The sequence below is a fragment of the Piliocolobus tephrosceles genome, chromosome 10 (assembly GCF_002776525.5).
Source record: "Piliocolobus tephrosceles isolate RC106 chromosome 10, ASM277652v3, whole genome shotgun sequence".
NCBI lineage: Eukaryota > Metazoa > Chordata > Mammalia > Primates > Cercopithecidae > Piliocolobus > Piliocolobus tephrosceles.
This window is the reverse complement of record NC_045443.1, coordinates 13807900-13824861: the sequence shown is the minus strand read 5'-3', so window position 1 is coordinate 13824861 and position 16962 is coordinate 13807900. Positions and strand designations below refer to the sequence as shown.

The 16962-nt window shown below is 42.0% G+C and overlaps 1 protein-coding gene across 1 annotated transcript in view; it reads left to right on the top strand.

The window, feature by feature from the left end:
* The window catches only part of GRIN2B (glutamate ionotropic receptor NMDA type subunit 2B), a 425811-nt gene that overhangs the window by 233552 nt on the left and 175297 nt on the right, over positions 1-16962 (top strand). The window contains exon 3 of the mRNA XM_023226202.1: positions 668-1266. Coding sequence (XP_023081970.1) covers positions 668-1266 — 599 coding nt within the window. The remainder of the gene's footprint in view (positions 1-667; positions 1267-16962) is intronic.

The following is a 16962-nucleotide window of genomic DNA, read 5'->3' as shown; positions in this document are numbered from 1 at the left end:
CCAGCACTTTGGGAGGCCGAGACGGGCGGATCACGAGGTCAGGAGATCGAGACCATCCTGGCTAACATGGTGAAACCCCGTCTCTACTAAAAAATACAAAAATCTAGCCGGGCGAGGTGGCGGGCGCCTGTAGTCCTAGCTACTCGGGAGGCTGAGGCAGGAGAATGGCGTGAACCCGGGAGGCGGAGCTTGCAGTGAGCCGAGATCCGGCCACTGCACTCCAGCCTGGGCGACAGAGCGAGACTCCGTCTCAAAAAAAAAAAAAAAAAAAAAAAAAAACCTGACCTGAACTGACATGAGGCCGTTTAGAGCCTTTATTCTACACTATGTGACTCTTCGTATGTTTTGCTATAGAAATATTAACATATTTGATTTTGGGAAGCTTCCCTAGGCTCTGGCAGTAACCCCGAGGATTTCAGACAAGGCAAGTATAGACCTAGGTTGATTTTCTGTTAAGTCTAGGAGACAATTTTTGGAAGAAAGGTATTACAAATGTCTGCAATTTAAAAATTTTTAAGTATTTATTATAAATACAAACTTGTAAAGGCATTATATAAATAATAAGTAATGAACACAAATCTTTGTACTCACTTGGTTCAAAATCTCCATTACAATCTTTGGTTTGATGTTTTTCTCCCTTCCTTTTCTTGTCCTGTTCTTTTTCTAGGATGAATCCTCCATGTTCTTCCAGTTTGGCCCATCAATTGAACAGCAAGCTTCCGTAATGCTCAACATCATGGAAGAATATGACTGGTACATCTTTTCTATCGTCACCACCTATTTCCCTGGCTACCAGGACTTTGTAAACAAGATCCGCAGCACCATTGAGAATAGCTTTGTGGGCTGGGAGCTAGAGGAAGTCCTCCTACTGGACATGTCCCTGGACGATGGAGATTCTAAGATCCAGAATCAGCTCAAGAAACTTCAAAGCCCCATCATTCTTCTTTACTGTACCAAGGAAGAAGCCACCTATATCTTTGAAGTGGCCAACTCAGTAGGGCTGACTGGCTACGGCTACACGTGGATCGTGCCCAGTCTGGTGGCAGGGGATACAGACACAGTGCCTGCGGAGTTCCCCACTGGGCTCATCTCTGTATCATATGATGAATGGGACTACGGCCTCCCCGCCAGAGTGAGAGATGGAATTGCCATAATCACCACTGCTGCTTCTGACATGCTGTCTGAGCACAGCTTCATCCCTGAGCCCAAAAGCAGTTGTTACAATACCCATGAGAAGAGAATCTACCAGTCCAATATGCTAAATAGGTGAGTGTGGAACAGAGGGCGCGTTGATGGTGATGAGAGGGGAGCTTCAAAGACGGGTTGGAAGTTCAGAAACTGCAGGAAGAACAGTTCAAGATGGTAGCAGGTTGAAGCCTGGCCTTGGGCATGGCAATTGGTCATGATTGGGGGAGTGTTTTGGATGCCACTTTGCCAAAACAACTTTCACTTATTGAGCATTTATTATGTGTTACATGTTACTCTAAGGGTTTTGCATGTTTGGCTTCATTTGATCCTCAAAATAACTCTATAAGTCAGGTTTTAACAATTGTTTCTATTTTACAATACAAGAGAATAGGCTTGGAGGCATAAATTATACAAAGTCATGTTGCAAGTGAGTGGTCAGTTTGGAGTTGAACCTAGGCCTCTCTGATCTGTAAGTACTACTTGATCACAAGGAAAGATGCAGGAGACTTACAAATAAGGGAGGACCAGTCCACTTACATTTCGAATGTTGGTGTATTGTAGAAAGATAGAAGAACAGGTTATGTGGATCTGTAGTCATATGAAGGATATTCTTCCCTTAAAGAAACAGGCTTGGTTTTGTCTCTTTTGCTTTTCCAGCCTCTGCCTTTAAGGGTGAGGATGCTGCTGTAGAGGCGGCTTTTATGGTTGCTCTTAGTCTGGTTTGTTTAGCAAGACCTCACCTTGCATAACCCAGCCATGACTGCAGTGCCTCCTCCGTGGGGTAATAAATGACTACGTGGGGTAGAAGATTCTATACTACACTTTTGTGGTTTTACTATTTGTATAAAACTTCTCTGTATGTGCATTACAAAAATTCAAACTAAATAGAACCTAAAGAAGTGTGTTTTAAAAATAAAAATGACCTTAAATCCAATTAATTGGAGATAATCATTGTAGAAATAATTAGTGAACATCTTTCTAGATATCTCTCTGTGCATGTACATTTATATGGATATAAATCTACTATGTTACATATATGGAAATATAAGTATACTTGCTGTTCAATAGCTTGACTTCTTTCATTCAACAATGTTTTGGACATCCATTTGAAGTTATTTTTAATTGTATTAAGATGTACAGAAAGGTGTTCAGAAAAACTTAGTGCATACTCAGGTACTTACCATCTAGCTTAATAAATAAAATATTAAAAGGTATACTTGGGATGTTAGAAAAATATATAGTGGAGGTTGCATGGGTAACTTCTAGAAGGGAGCTGGACTGCAGTCTGTAGAGTAGAGCTTCAATTCAGGGTTGAAACTCAAACCAGGTTCACAGTAGTTATATCTGTGATTCAATCCTGATATTCTTCCACCATCAACTCTCCAGAGGTTGCTCTTTCCATCATCCCTAGGTATTGCACCTTGCTTGGTACAGATTGTCTTGGTTTTTCTTCTACCTCTTTAGTTTCGTTCTATTCCAGTTCCATCTGGGGCTCCTTAGCACACTCCTGTTTTATGCATCCCTTAAATATGGGCACTTCTTGGAGTTCTGTCCTAGACCCTCTTCCTTTCTCATCCATTCCCAAGGATACAATTAATGTCTGTATATCTTCCAAAGTGACATCTCTGGCTGGAACCTCTCCCTTGAGCTCTAAATTTGCATCCTTAGCTGTGGCCAGATATGTTTCTTTGGATTCCATGGCCACTTAGAACTCACAGTATCCAAAGCTGAACTTTTGTCTCTTCTCCTACTAGTCTCCCATCCTCTCCTAGCCAAATCTGCACTGCCTGTAAGTGATATATCCTATTACAAAGTTACCTAAAATAAAAATTTCCAAGATGCCCTTGGTTCCATATCTCTGACACCTCACGGTGTCATACTGTTTGCCCTGGATTTTAGTCCCCCCACACCTCTGGAATGCCGTTCTTGTTTTCATCTCTCCTACAACATCCCAGTCCATTTTTTCTAACGTGCATTACTGCAGGGCTTCTTACATGATCTTTCTCCTCCCAGTTCTGCTTTTCAATCTACACTGCAGCCAGGGTGATCAAAACTAAAAATGTGATTTCGTCCTTCTCTTGCTTAATACCTTTCAGGGGCTTTTCATTGCTCCTATAATGAGGTCCATTCTCTTGAATATGGTTTATAAAGCCTTCAGCCTCATGGGCCCTGCCAGTCTTTCCAAAATTCTCTCACGCCTTTCTCTGCCTTGCATACTACCTTCCTGCAACACTGAACTTAGTTTAGTTCTTCGAAAACACCATGCTCTCTCTCTTGCTTTCAGCTCTTTCCTCTCTCTGCCTCAAACTTACTCTCCAGCGTGCCCCTTCCCACCAAACACAGGTGCTGATGTTCCTTTACCTGCCTCATGCTCTTCATTCCTCAGATTCCTCAGGCTTCAGTCTTGGCATTACTTCTGCTGGGAAGTCTTCCCTGAGCCTTGGACTAACATCACTACATTATATGCCTTCACTGCATCTTGTATTTTTCCGATAAAGCCATTCTTCAAACTGGCAATTGCATGTTTTATTATCTCCCTTCCCTGTGAGCTCTGTGAGAGTAGTGACCTTCCCATAACACTCATTTCTCTGACCCCATTTCCTGCACAATGCATGGCACAGGGAAGTGAATGATGCCCTCCAAGCCTCAGTGCACACCTGCTCTGCAGGAGCCTTCCCGTTCTGCCCTGTTCTTGCAAGATAATAAAGATTCCCTTGAAAAATGTACTGTTGATTCAGTTCTGTAGCTTTGATTTTCCTCCCACTGTTTTTGGTGTTAAATTCAAATCCGATTCAGATTATTTTCCCAAACGTTTGCTAATTAAAACCAAAGCTAACAATGAAGGACTACTGAGACTAAAACATCTGCCCAACAACATGAAGAAATCAAGTGAATGTTACCTTCAAGCTCATAAATATGGCCCAGGAATGCCTGCTTTTAACTTAAAACTTCTGCTGGGTAAACAATGATCTGCAGATATTATTATTTCCTGCTTGGCTTATGTTACATTACAATGTAAATGTCATCTCTGAAGCCTGCTCTCTAACCACATATCTCTGAAATCGCAATTGGTTTTAACCTTTGTTGCCATCTCTCTGAGGCCTGAGATGCTCCCATGTGGCCACCCAGGAAGGGGGCCCTACTCAGTCCTAGAGGCCCACATCCATCTTCTCCAGCGTAGCGGTCCTACAGGGAACAAGGATTATTATTCATCAGTTCTTCAGGCACCAGTGTAGAGCAGAGAGATTGAGAAAGAGAGGGAGTCCAGCTTCACTCGATTTTCCAAATGTACTGCTTAAGAAGTGTCTTCAGATTTACCTGCCTACTTCTCCACTAAAGCGATTCCTCTGCAAACTGCCCCAGTTCCCTGCCTTTACTTGGGTTCTGCGTCTGGACATCTGGACAGCTCTTGGGTGTCTCCCCTGTCCCTACACCTACATTCTTCCCTTATCTCTGTTGTCTTTCTTTTCCGTCCTCTCCATCCAAATACATCGTCTGGTTTTTGACTCTCCATCCCTGCCCTGTCTTGAGAATATTTTAATATAGTTTCCTAGCAGGACCCAGAAAGGATTGGGGTTGACTAACGGGTTTATAGAGTTAGCCCCAAGTCTGCAGTTTTATCACCAGGCACAGCACGCTCAAAAGCAGCAGTGGAAATTAATTACGCACATTCAGTTCAAGCTCCTCCTACTTACCCTGGTCTGAATCAGACTCTCCACCCCCTTCAGAGCTCTGGTCTCACTAGGGTCACTCTTTTAAATAAACCAAGCAGCCACACCATTTAGGCACAGCAGGAAATCTTTGCAAATAAAATTGCTGCAAATGGCTGGTTGTTTTATAAGGATGACTTTTCCTTCAGCCTGCTGTTCTCCTCTCAGCAACCACAGTAGGGAGGAAGGCTGCCTGGGAGATTTCTGGGAGTGGCCCAGCCCCAGGATGACACTAGGGATATAGAGTTAGGAAAGTGGCTTCTCCTCTCACCTGAAAAGGTAGTAGCATTCATAGGCCCCTTTCTCCGCTAGAAGCATTGTATGGGGAGGTACAGCTGTCATTCACACCTGTCCAGACTGCAGCTTTCTTTCTATGTGGGGGAAGTTCTTAAGTCTACACTTAGGGGATGGAGAGAAGAGGTTATACGATATAGCTGAATCCCAAAGAGACACATGCATTTGAAGTGATTCACCTGTTAGTTACCAAAGGAAGAACATATTTTTATGGCACAGAATCCTTCTCAGAGAGGATCCTTATTTCAATTCACGATCAAATGACATTATTTGTCAGGTGTGAATGCAAATTCCTCGCTGATAACTTCTTAACTCCTTGAAGCTTGGCCTGTTACAGACTTAGTGATTATCTCCAGATAGCTTCTGGGTTGCCTGGAGGAGGCATTTTGCCAGAGTTGCAAGAAAAATACTTAAGCCCAGTTAAATTTGAATTTCAGATAGACAATGAATAATTTTGTTAGCACAAGTCAGTCCTAAATATTGCTTGGGACATACTTATACCAAACGAATAATTGTTATTTATCTGAAATTCAGATTTCATGGGGCTCTTGTATTTTTATTTGCTAAATCTGCCAACTCTACTTGGTATACTTATAAAAATTAATTTTCTGTTGGAACTTCATAGCATTCATTTGTGCCTTATTAATAAATATAGTACGATGCCCTATACTATAGCCCTATAGCCCAAGACATGCTAAGAGAGTTTTAGTCCAACTGATAACTTAATTTGATTGAAAGAGCTGGAGAATTTCTTATGCTATATATTCTCTAAGGGAAGAATTTTCTTGGTGCTTGAGAAAAGTCTAAACACCTTTTGGAACCAGATGATCTGAAAATGTTTAGAAAATGATTAGATAAGTTTTCCAAACCCATCTTCATTCCCCTGAGCTGGGAAGCAATTGTGAGTTATTAGTAGGCATCTGTCTACATTTTCCATTTATCATTTCTCCAAGGAGTAGTTAGTGGTTATTTTCCTTCTCCATGTACTCTGTAATCTCCAATGGTCTGTTTCTGTCACTCACGTGATAGTACACCTGCCACGTACCTCTGTGCTCTCTTTCGGTCCTGAGAGCCCGCTGCTTCTCTTCATACAGAGCTACTTTTGGAACTTGTAGAAAGAACGGATGCTATTTGAGATAGATGGATCTTAATATAGCAAACCTCTTATGAATCTTGCCTAATTACTTTTCCCCAGTGTCTTTGGTTTTTCTACTCAACATTTGTTTCCTCCTTCCCCAAATTCTTCTTTCCCAGTGAAAGTTGCCATCTCAAAAGGCTGGGTCCTCCCAGCCCAGCCTTTGAGGGATGGGGAAGAGTGACTTTGAATAACTAATGTGAAACAAAGTACTTTGTTAGGTTCTTAATGAAAGACTTATGATAAGCTCAATCTTCCTACAACCTTGAGGCAAATTCCTCATCTTTGGAACCAATGCATGAGCCAGATTGTTCCCATGGGATCCTCATTTGATTCTTGGCCTGGAAAGTGCTGAAAGGTTAAAAAATAAATGAGGAATTGAGTCAATTAGTTTTTAGACATTATGGGCAAGAGCTGGTCATTACCCATCTCTTATTTGTTATTAAATGTTCGATGAGTGCCAAGCACAGGCAGATTTATGGTAAGGAAAGCGCATATTGTAGGTTCACTTTACTTCATCTAATTTACATGTGAAACAACAAAAAGGTTACATGAATGCATAGTAATAAGCAGTATAGCTGGCACAGTGGCCTTTCATCTTATTAAAGAAGTGCACCAGAGTCTAAGGAAAGCTACATTTTTATGTATATGCATAAAAATGCAAATTTTCATACAAAATATTTAGTAAAATGACACACACCTGTATATAGAGGGAGGGAATGACTTTATCTGCTCAGTAGTGTAAAAGGTTATATAAGTTGGGAAAAATAATCGAAGAACCTAATAACTATCCTAAAAGATACATTCAATGCTTATTGTAGTTCAGGCATAACAAAGCATGTGTTAGCTGTGTACGGAACAATCATTGAATGGGAGGATGATTCAAGCTCTTCTGTTTTCCTCTAGTCTTTCACATTCCTCATATCAGACATATAGATGGTCATTTCAGTGACTGTTGCTTCTTCTCCCTGAACTCAAACTTGTGAAAGGCATTTTCAAGTATTTAACACTGAGACCCCCTATAGTATTCTTTCCTTAATCACTATTTAATTCTGTGGCTGACTTTTAAGATTTAAAACTCACCCATAATATAGGTGGTGTTTTTTTCTTTGTCTCTTTTTTGTTATTCTTCCTCTTTCTCCCCCCTTTTATTTTTCTCTTCGCCTCCCTCCTTTTTGCATTTCAATAAAGTCCAAAATGGATTCCTATAGTCCATTTTGCATTGCTTTAAAGGAATACTAGAGGCTGGGTAATTTATAAATAAGTTTTTTGGCTCACAGTTTTGCAGGCTGTACAAGAGGCATGGTGCCAGCATCTGCTTCTGGTCAGGGCCTTAGGAAACTTCCACTCATGGTGGAAGGTGGGGAGTGATGGAGGAGGGGCAGGCATGTCACATGGTGAGAGAGAAAGCAAGAGAGTGAGGGGACGAGATGCCAGGCTCTTCAAACAACCAGCTCTCACATGAATTAATAGAGTGAGAACTCACTCGTGACCATGGGCAGGTCATCAAGCCATTCATGAAGGATCCATGTCTGTGACACAAACACCTCCCACCAGCTCAATCTCCAGCATTGGGGTCACATTTCAACTTGGGATTTGGAGGGGACAAACATCCAAAGTATATCACTCCTTTAAAAACTTAGTATGATTTGGAGGAAAGGGCAGGGGATACAAAGGGTGAGTGAGTGGGGAAAGAGTTACATTTAACTGAGGACCGTGGGTGGGATGGAGAATGCACATCTGTGCAGGGGAAGAAGAAACAGACGGAATATGTTCTATGGGAAGGAATAGGATGGTCTTGAAGACAGAAGCAAACCAGAGAAGGGCAATGGCTCTCAGTGGAGAAAGCAGACAAGCCTCATTCTGAAAACAGATTCCACCTCAGAAAGGACGTGAGTTGGTGACAATGGCATGGGTTAAAAAGAGGGTCATAGGTATATATTTAAATCAGCCCCGGTTGTCAGCCAGGCTGTGAAAGTTATGAACTCAAACGTTAGTTGTCTTTTTGAGTACTTACTGCATCCCCAGCACTGTGCAGTTACCTAATTTGATCCCTGCAAAAATCCTGATGCAAATGTCCTCGAGAGACATTCCCTGATCACCCTGTTTAAAAGGGCAAGTTGTATTCCCCACCCTCCCAAGCACTCTCTGTCCCTTTCTCCTGCTTTATTTTTTGCCATAGCACTTATCTGATATACTGTGTAAATTATATTTTGAAATATTTTGTCGTCTCCCTCCTCCCAGTAGAATTCATGCTCAATGACAGCAAGGTGTTTTTTTAACCTTTGTATTCCCAGCACAGTGCCTGATAAGTAGGCAATTGATAAATATTTATCAGATAAAAAAACAGGAATGAAAAGACAGGAATCATTATTCTCATTTTATATGTTTTTAAGGAACCTGAGGCCCAGGGATCCCCAGCTCAGGCTGTGTGATGCCAGAGTCTGGCCTGATCTTGGGGGTCCTGGATTTCAGCCCCTCACTGTGCAGCACATGAAGGAAGCTTTAAAGAAAACTCAACTTTCCTTAGCATCAGAGCATTAGAGCCGGAAGAGTCTTTAGTGCTCATCTAATCCAACCCTTTCAATGCATGTCTTCTTAATGAATAGATGGTAGGATGGAATTTACATATGTGAAAACACAGTCTCAGAGGGGTCACTTCTCTGTTGGAGGCTTGGCAGGCACAGAAGCCAGGTGTCCTGATGGCAGGAGCAGTGCTTTTTGCTAGAACATGCTGCCTCTCCACTGCTTGGGCACATCCTCAGAAGGGCTGGCAGGCAGCCAGGGCTTTGCTGTTAACCTTTGCCCTGGCCTGCCAATGTCCCCACGGCTCTTGCTCCCATGGTTCTTACCTAGACAAGGATACGAATTCATGGTTAATGGGAATTGAAGCTGGTATTATTTAGGAATTGAGTGGGAGTCATTTCTCCATCTGCTCTCTCTTCCCACCAGAGGATAAAGGCTGCCTGGGTGGGGGTAAGGATGGGGATGAGTTGCCAGAAAGCTGGAGTGCTGTCATTTCTGGTTACAGACATGGACTGGAAGCCTGAGTGAGGGCTGGACCACAGCTGTGCAAGGTCAACTTAAATAACATAAGCTTCCTGAGAGCAGAGATGGTTGTGTGGCTTTTGCATCTACATGAGATCTTGCACAATTTAAATAGATAATGGTTTGAGTCTTTCTCTTTGTTTCCTCTCAAATGGTGCTGTCAGGGATGCATAGGTAGTCACGTCCTGGAGAAAATTCTCCAGGATCTGATGTGGCCGACAAGGATTTGGAAGAAGCAGGGCATTTAGGATGACTGCTGAGGGATCTGAACAGCACTGTAGATAGGGCACGGGAGAAGCCAAGGAAGATATGTGGCAGGAGCTAGCAAGAGAACCTTCCCTCGGCTTTCAGTAATTTTTGGTGGCGCATCCTCTTCCGGGAGAACATAGTGGGGTTATCTCGCCCAGACTGGCACCAGTCTCCAAGCTGAGCTGGCTGGTCACACATGAAGGAACTGCTGCTGACAGATTAGGGCTCCCTGCTGCTGAAATCTGTTCCCTCTTGTCCAGCTTCCAGCAGCAGCAGCCGGCCGGGGGCTGCCTACAGCTTCCCTCAATGCCCAGGCCTTTTCTTTTCCTCATTCATTACTGCTCCACACCCCACCCTCTGTCTTTCTTTATTCTTTTCTGTCTCTTTCTCTATTGGATGTTTTGTTCATTGATCTTTTGCTGCCCCTCTCTTCTTTAGCCAGCTTTCATTTAAAGCTTTTAAAGCCTTTGTTGCCTTTACCTTTCTATGTTCATAAATGACCGTCTGCGGAATTCTTGCACACACACACTCGTATTCATGTATGCATGTATTACTCATCCAGACAGCACCTATTTATGTGCATTTGCATTTGTCAAGTGAATAGAGAATTAAGAAAACTGGATAAAACACTTTTATATGTTACATTTCTCTCATTCTTTCTATTGCTGAGACTATTTAGATGGTTACTTGAGAAGGGTTGAATATGGGATAGAAGTGGGGAGGAATTCTTTAAAAATGGCTTGCCTAGAATTAGCTCTGATGAATATCAAGAAAATATTTCCTTCCAATATGATTCCATTGTTAAAGTCTTGATGGCTGTAAGCATGGTCACTAAATATCACTAGCACATTTATTGTTTGGGCAAAGGAGGGAAACTTAGTAGTCATGTGGTTTTATATATTTTTGATGAGCCTATAAATGAATCTTCTTTTTCTAAAGTTAAGTTCTCCCCAATAGGAATAGCCATGGAAATCACCCTGTGACAGTATCATATTCATTGTAAGTGGTCCTTTTCACAGTTTTCCAAAAGAGATTATAGATGGGTCCAGATGGAGATAGGTGTCAAAATACATTTAGTGTTAGACAAAAAAACCCAAATATCAAAAATTTAGTTGTTCATCATCATGGCTAATAATGATGATGATAAAAGTGATCTTTTTCATACAGATACTCTTCTTGTGTATCATCTCATTAAATCATTATAACAAACATGTGAAGGCTTATTTACTGCAAGGATTGGCTGTGGACATCAACAGAGAAACCTCACATACTTGCTTCCTTTTTGTTTTCCCAGAGGCATTTCCAGACACTCTCACCCACATTTTTCCTCCCCTGCTTGAAAAAAAAAAATGTTTCAGGCACTTTTGTTTAGGCAAAAGCAGCACAATGGAGCATTGGTATATTATAGTTCATTATTACACAGATTTTAGTAATGTGTCAAATTTCCCTCATTATTGACTATGGAGGACAAGGTGTGTGTGTGTGTACGTGTGTGCATATTAGAGACTATGACTCAAAATAGTGGGCTCCACAGGCTACATGGGGTCATTGTCCTCACTTCTGTCACATGTGCTCACATGTGTTCATGTGAAGACTTGGCTCTTTTACCTAGAGGACAGGAGGTCACATATTCAACAACCTGATGTATCTAGAACATAACCAACAGTCATGAAGAAAGCAGAAAAGGGCTCTGAGCTAAAATCCCTGACACAAAACTCTTGCCCTAAAATGACTGCTGTTTCTTGTCATATAGAGCGTCACTCAGAGCACGTTCACTCTAATTTTGCACATACTTCTAAGAAGCTTGTGGGCAGTTAGTTGCGTTATCTGTGGTGTGGAGTCCCAGTAACCCAGTTTAAATGAGATCCATGAGCGTAGTCAGGTGGTCTGTCCAAAGCTGGGATGACAGCTGCATGTCATCGGGACCCAGATGCCTGCTAGCTTTCTACTCTTTCTTCCACTGGGTATATCCTTCATCCCCATGCCTAAGATGGCTGCTGAAACTCCAGTTTCAAGCAGCAGATTGAAGTTAGAAAGGAAGGACGGTAAGTCCTTTCCCTGTTTAGGAAATTCCCCTGAAGTCCAACACTTTGCTTATAGCCTACTGATTGGAAATCAGTCAATGGCCATAGCTAGCAACAAGGAAAATTGGGAAATATAGCTTAGTTTAGTTTTTAACCTGGGCAGTAATGTGCCCAGTTAAAAATCAAAGTTCTAAGCCGGGCATGGTGGCTCACGCCTGTAATCCCAGCACTTTGGGAGGCTGAGACGGGCAGATTACCTGAGGTCAGGAGGTTGAGACCAGCCTGGCCAGTATGGTGAAACTCTGTCTCTACTAAAAATACAAAAATTAGCTGGGCATGGTGGTGCACACCTGTAAGCCCAGCTACTTGGGAGGCTGAGGTAGGAGAATCACCCCACCTGGGAAGTGGAGGTTGCAGTGAGCCGAGATCATGCCACTGTACTCCAGCCTGGGCAGCAAATCGAGACTCTGTCTCAAAAAAAAAAAAAAAAAAAAAAAAAAAAAATCAAAGTTCTGTTAACTAGTGAGAGAGGGCCAAGGCCATATCTTTGGTAGAAAACTTTGAGATATTTGCTTATATGATTTCCTAGATAACAACAGCTTAGGTATAACAGACATGATGATGTAGATCAGACAGGCAAGCCAACAGCGTTAATAAATAACAAACAAAATGGAAAAGGGTGGAAGATATTAGAAAAACCCAGCAGAAAACCTTGAAAAGCAGAGTTGTCTAACACCATTTGGGGAGAACTGTCATCTACACCCCAGAAAGCATATACCCCACATAAAAATCCCTGTATAGCAAAAAAGCATAGTCATTGTTAATTTATCAATAAGAGCTTAAATTATATTGATTATCCTAGGTATAAAAAGTCAGAGAACTCTGTAATGCCTTTCTGAAATTTTCCATTAAAATGCTTCCAATAATCAAGAAAAAGCCTGTACTTTAAAATACTAAGCTTCAGCAATTTAGGAAATTTATTTTTAAAAAAAGGTTATTGAGCGAATACTATGTACCAAGGGCTTTAAATAGCATAATTTAAACTTAAAAGTATTGTACAGGGGTGTGATTACCTCCAATTTTTAGATAAAGTAACTGAGATTGCCCAAGTGAGATGGCTCACACCTGTAATTTCAGCACCTTGGGAGGCTGAGGCCGGTAGATCACTTGAGACCAGTCTGGGTAACATGGCAAAACCCTGTCTTTATAAAATACAGAAAAATTAAATTAACCAGGCATGGTGGCATGCACCTGTAGTCCCAGCAACCTGGGAAGCTTAGGTGAGAATCACTTCGGCCCAGGAAGATAGAGGCTGCAGTGAGCCATGATCATGCCACTGCACTCCAGCCTGGGTGAAAGATCAAGACTCTGTCTCAAAAAAATAAAACAACAGCAACAACAACCCCAAACCCCCTGAGGTCCAGAAAGATTAAGTCTTTTGCTAACTTTGGGTTTCAAACCCAAATTTTTATGAATTCCAGGTGTACTTTGCCCCATGTTGTCCATCTTTGTAGGTCCTTGACTGAAGAAGTTGAACCAATTAAGCATGACTCACATGTATATAAACATATCATTAACCTGTGGGACAGGGTGGTTTGGTAATAAAGAGTTTCCTGGCTGGGCGTGGTGGCTCATGCCTGTAATCCCAGCACTTTGGGAGGCCGAGGCGGGTGGATCATGAGGTCAGGAGTTCAAGACCAGGCTGGCCAAGATAGTGAAGCCCTGTCTCTACTAAAAATACAGAAAAATCAGACGTGGTGGCAGATGCCTGTAATCCCAGCTACTTGGGAGACTGAGGCAGAGAACTGCTTGAACCTGGGAGGTGGAGTTTGCAGTGAGCCAAGATCGCGCCACTGCACTTCAGCCTGGGTGACAAAGCAAGACTCCATCTCAAAAAAATAAATAAATAAATAAAAGGAGTTTGCTTTTTTGGATTCTCTGCTGATTTCTTGCTCTAAAGACTAGACCATGATAAATCCAGAATCAGCCTGGGAGCAGCATCGAGGACACACATGGTAAAGATGTCCCACACTGGACCTGCTTATCTCACTCTCTGTCCTGAAGTGAGTCCATCTCTACTTGCTGGTCTTGCTCTGATCTTACTGATACCTCCCTTTCCCTAATGGGAAGGAGGATTATTTTTTCTTATCCTATTCCCAAATCCTTTAACCCGTAGACGAAAAAACAACAACTTGTAGTCTTTGCATACCTGAAAAATTCTTGGAACTGAAGCGAGTGGAGACTTTCTGGTCTACAACCTGCCAAGGTTCAGGGAGGTTACAGATGCATTGAAAATACTGTCAGGGATATATAATAGAACAAAACAAGACCTTGGCATCTGCCATGATTTACAAATGTCCTCTAGTACCACTGTTCATTTTTGACAGGTCAGATATGTTTGGATTTGTTTAAGCCTTGTATTCAGCTGGAGATTGGAGAAAAAGTAAAAAAAAAAAGAAAAAAGAAAAAAGAAAATGCTATTGGAAATGAAAGAAATGGGACATGTGGGGCCCACTTCTCTGCAATTCACAAAATTGCATTCACTCTTAGTTCACTGAGTGACGCATCCAGTAGGAATATGGACTCCCTATTCGGTACTGAACCCTGTGACGGATGCCAGGGATACAGACAATACGTAGCATTCATCTGATAGTCCTCACAAAGAGTGGAGTGTCCACAGATGCTTTTAGTTTGCTGTTTAGGCTTATTTTTTCTTGAAATACAAAGTGAATTGCCTAAAAGCCTAGCAGAATGAGCTTCAGGAACAAGGAATTTCAGAATATGTTCGTGAAAACCATCGCTAATTTCCTGGTACCTCTGATCCAAGGCCATGGAGGATCCTTTCTGATAGAGACCAAGAGAGTGGAGTTCAGGAGAAAGGAACCATTCCAATATAGCTGATTCTAGTTTGATTCTCTGATCTCATTGTCTCAGTTTATTGGCCACCTGCAAACTCAAAACTTCATGAAAGAATATTCTTTGGAAATAGACCAGAGTCCCCTTCCCCCACGTGCACACACCCGCACTTTGTGGGCTCACTCACTAAGTTTAAAAATAGGAGCCATGGTGTTGCCATGACTCCCGGTGCTACTCAGCAGCCTTCCTTTTCCCTTTGATGTGATTCCATTTCATATCATGGTTTAGTGAGAATCTGGCTCAGAGCGGCCTCTAGTGGCTCAATCCTTAGGGAAGCGCTTCCTTCCCCGAACATTCAGCCCAGTTCCAAAATTAACCACCTTAGCCAAGTTGAACACTTGTGTGTTTAGAACCATTCTCCATGTGATCAGCTTTTTCTTTCAGAATCTTTCTCTTCAGCCACGAGTATCACACCAGGGAGTACCTACTGAGTGCTCAGAACTGTGGGGAACAGCTCAGGTGTTCACCATCTCACTGGCCAGGAGAGACCTGCATCCCCCAAACATTTGGTGAACAGTAGAGAGCAGTGGCAGGAAAGCTATGTGGTAGAGGCAGTAATGGTGAATAAAGTAATCCTTGCAAAATAGATTCGTTAGGATCATCAGAAGTTAGTTTTTTGTTTGTTTGTTTGTTTGTTTGTTTTTTGAGACGGAGTTTCACTCTTGTTGCCCAGCTGGAGTGCAATGGTGCAATTTCGGCTCACCGCAACCTCTGCCTCCTGAGTTCAAGCAATTTTCCTGCCTCCCTCCCAAGTAGCTGGGATTACAGGCATGTGCCACCATGCCCGACTAATTTTGTATTTTTAGTAGAGACAGGGTTTTTCCATGTTGGTTAGGCTGGTCTCGAACTCTCAACCTCAGGTGATCCACCTGTCTTGGCGGATCTGTGCTGGGATTACAGGTGTGAGCCACCACACCCGGCCATACTTTTCCATTTTCAGATACAAGAATCTTCTAAAATGTATCACCTGATACTGACTCAACAGCCTCAGGGATGTATTGACGTGCTGACTTCCTCCCGTGCTGTCTTCACCATGTTTTCGGTTTTCTGTGTTTTGAGTTCCTAGTGTCAGTGCTTCTCAGTCATGACTGCATGTTAAAATTTCCTGGGAAGCTTTAAGAAACTGTATACAGACCCCAAGGCCCCACCCAGCATACATTCTGATGTAGCTGCACTGGAAGAGGGTAAGGGCCCAGGAACAGATGTGTGTTAAAAGTGTCCAGGTTGATTCTTAAAGGCAGCCAGGGGTTGTAAATCACTGTTCTCCCCTCTCCTGTCTTTTTTTTTTTTTTTTTTGTCTCAGTTATCAGAATAGAGTAAAATGCAATGATAGCATTCACATGCATTTGAACCTGGTGCTCTTGAAAGAATTCCTTCCTTCCGTTCTCTCCTGGCTAGTCTGAAAATTGTGATTTCTATTGGTGCTATGAACTTCAAAATTTGGAAAGGGTACAGGATATGAACATTTCATCATGGTGATCCTCTTGCAGGTGGTCACGATTTCCTAATTTGGTTTCTGTTCCTGTTGCTGGTACTTCATGAGTCTATTTTATGCAGACGGATGAGTTTTCACCAGTAAAGCTGGCAACATGAGCATCAAAACAAATTTGACTTTAAACAGTATTTCAATTCCTCTGTACATAGATTATAAACCCAAAAGAAACAGAACTTTAAAGTTTCAAATTTGATGTGTCTGCTGGCCTTGATGAGAAATTGATGCTTTGCTAAATTTTGGAGTATACAAATGGTTTTAAAAATGAAAGTTATTAGCACTGGAAAGTGATGTTCTTTGTATTACTACACTGCTATTATATTTAATGAAATGGCTTTCTAAAGTACTGCAGATAAAAGGAAAAGCAGTGTTTAGAATAAGACACAGGGTAAGTGCCAAGATAAGAAAAGAAACGGTGGGCTGTCTTTACCTTACACTGTTTCTCCTGGAGGCTGGGAGAGTCCTCCTTCAGGGGAACCAGTTGAGATGGGCTTGATGATGTTCTGGAAAGGGTCTGTAGGTGGATTCATAATATGTGGCGTTTTTGTGGTTCTGACCGAGCCCAATCTTGGCAATGTCTACTGTGGACAAGCAAGGCCAAGGCATAGCTTTGAAACTGTATTAAGAAAGAACATAATTTTTCAGAATTATGGGTAGGGTAATGTCATCTATCTGATTAAAGACTTGGAAACTTTATGTTTGTCTAAAAGGATAAGAAGAAGAGAAGAAAGAAATGATTATTACTATTGTTAAAGCTCTTTATGATTTCTGAGAAAAGAACCATGGCAGAACCTCCAGGTATACTTACCAGGTAGAAGACTATTAGGTAATTTTTATCATTGGCTTCAATCCCTCTCTTCCACTCAACCAGCCATCTCTCTAGCATTTATCACAAAGGTGCCAGGA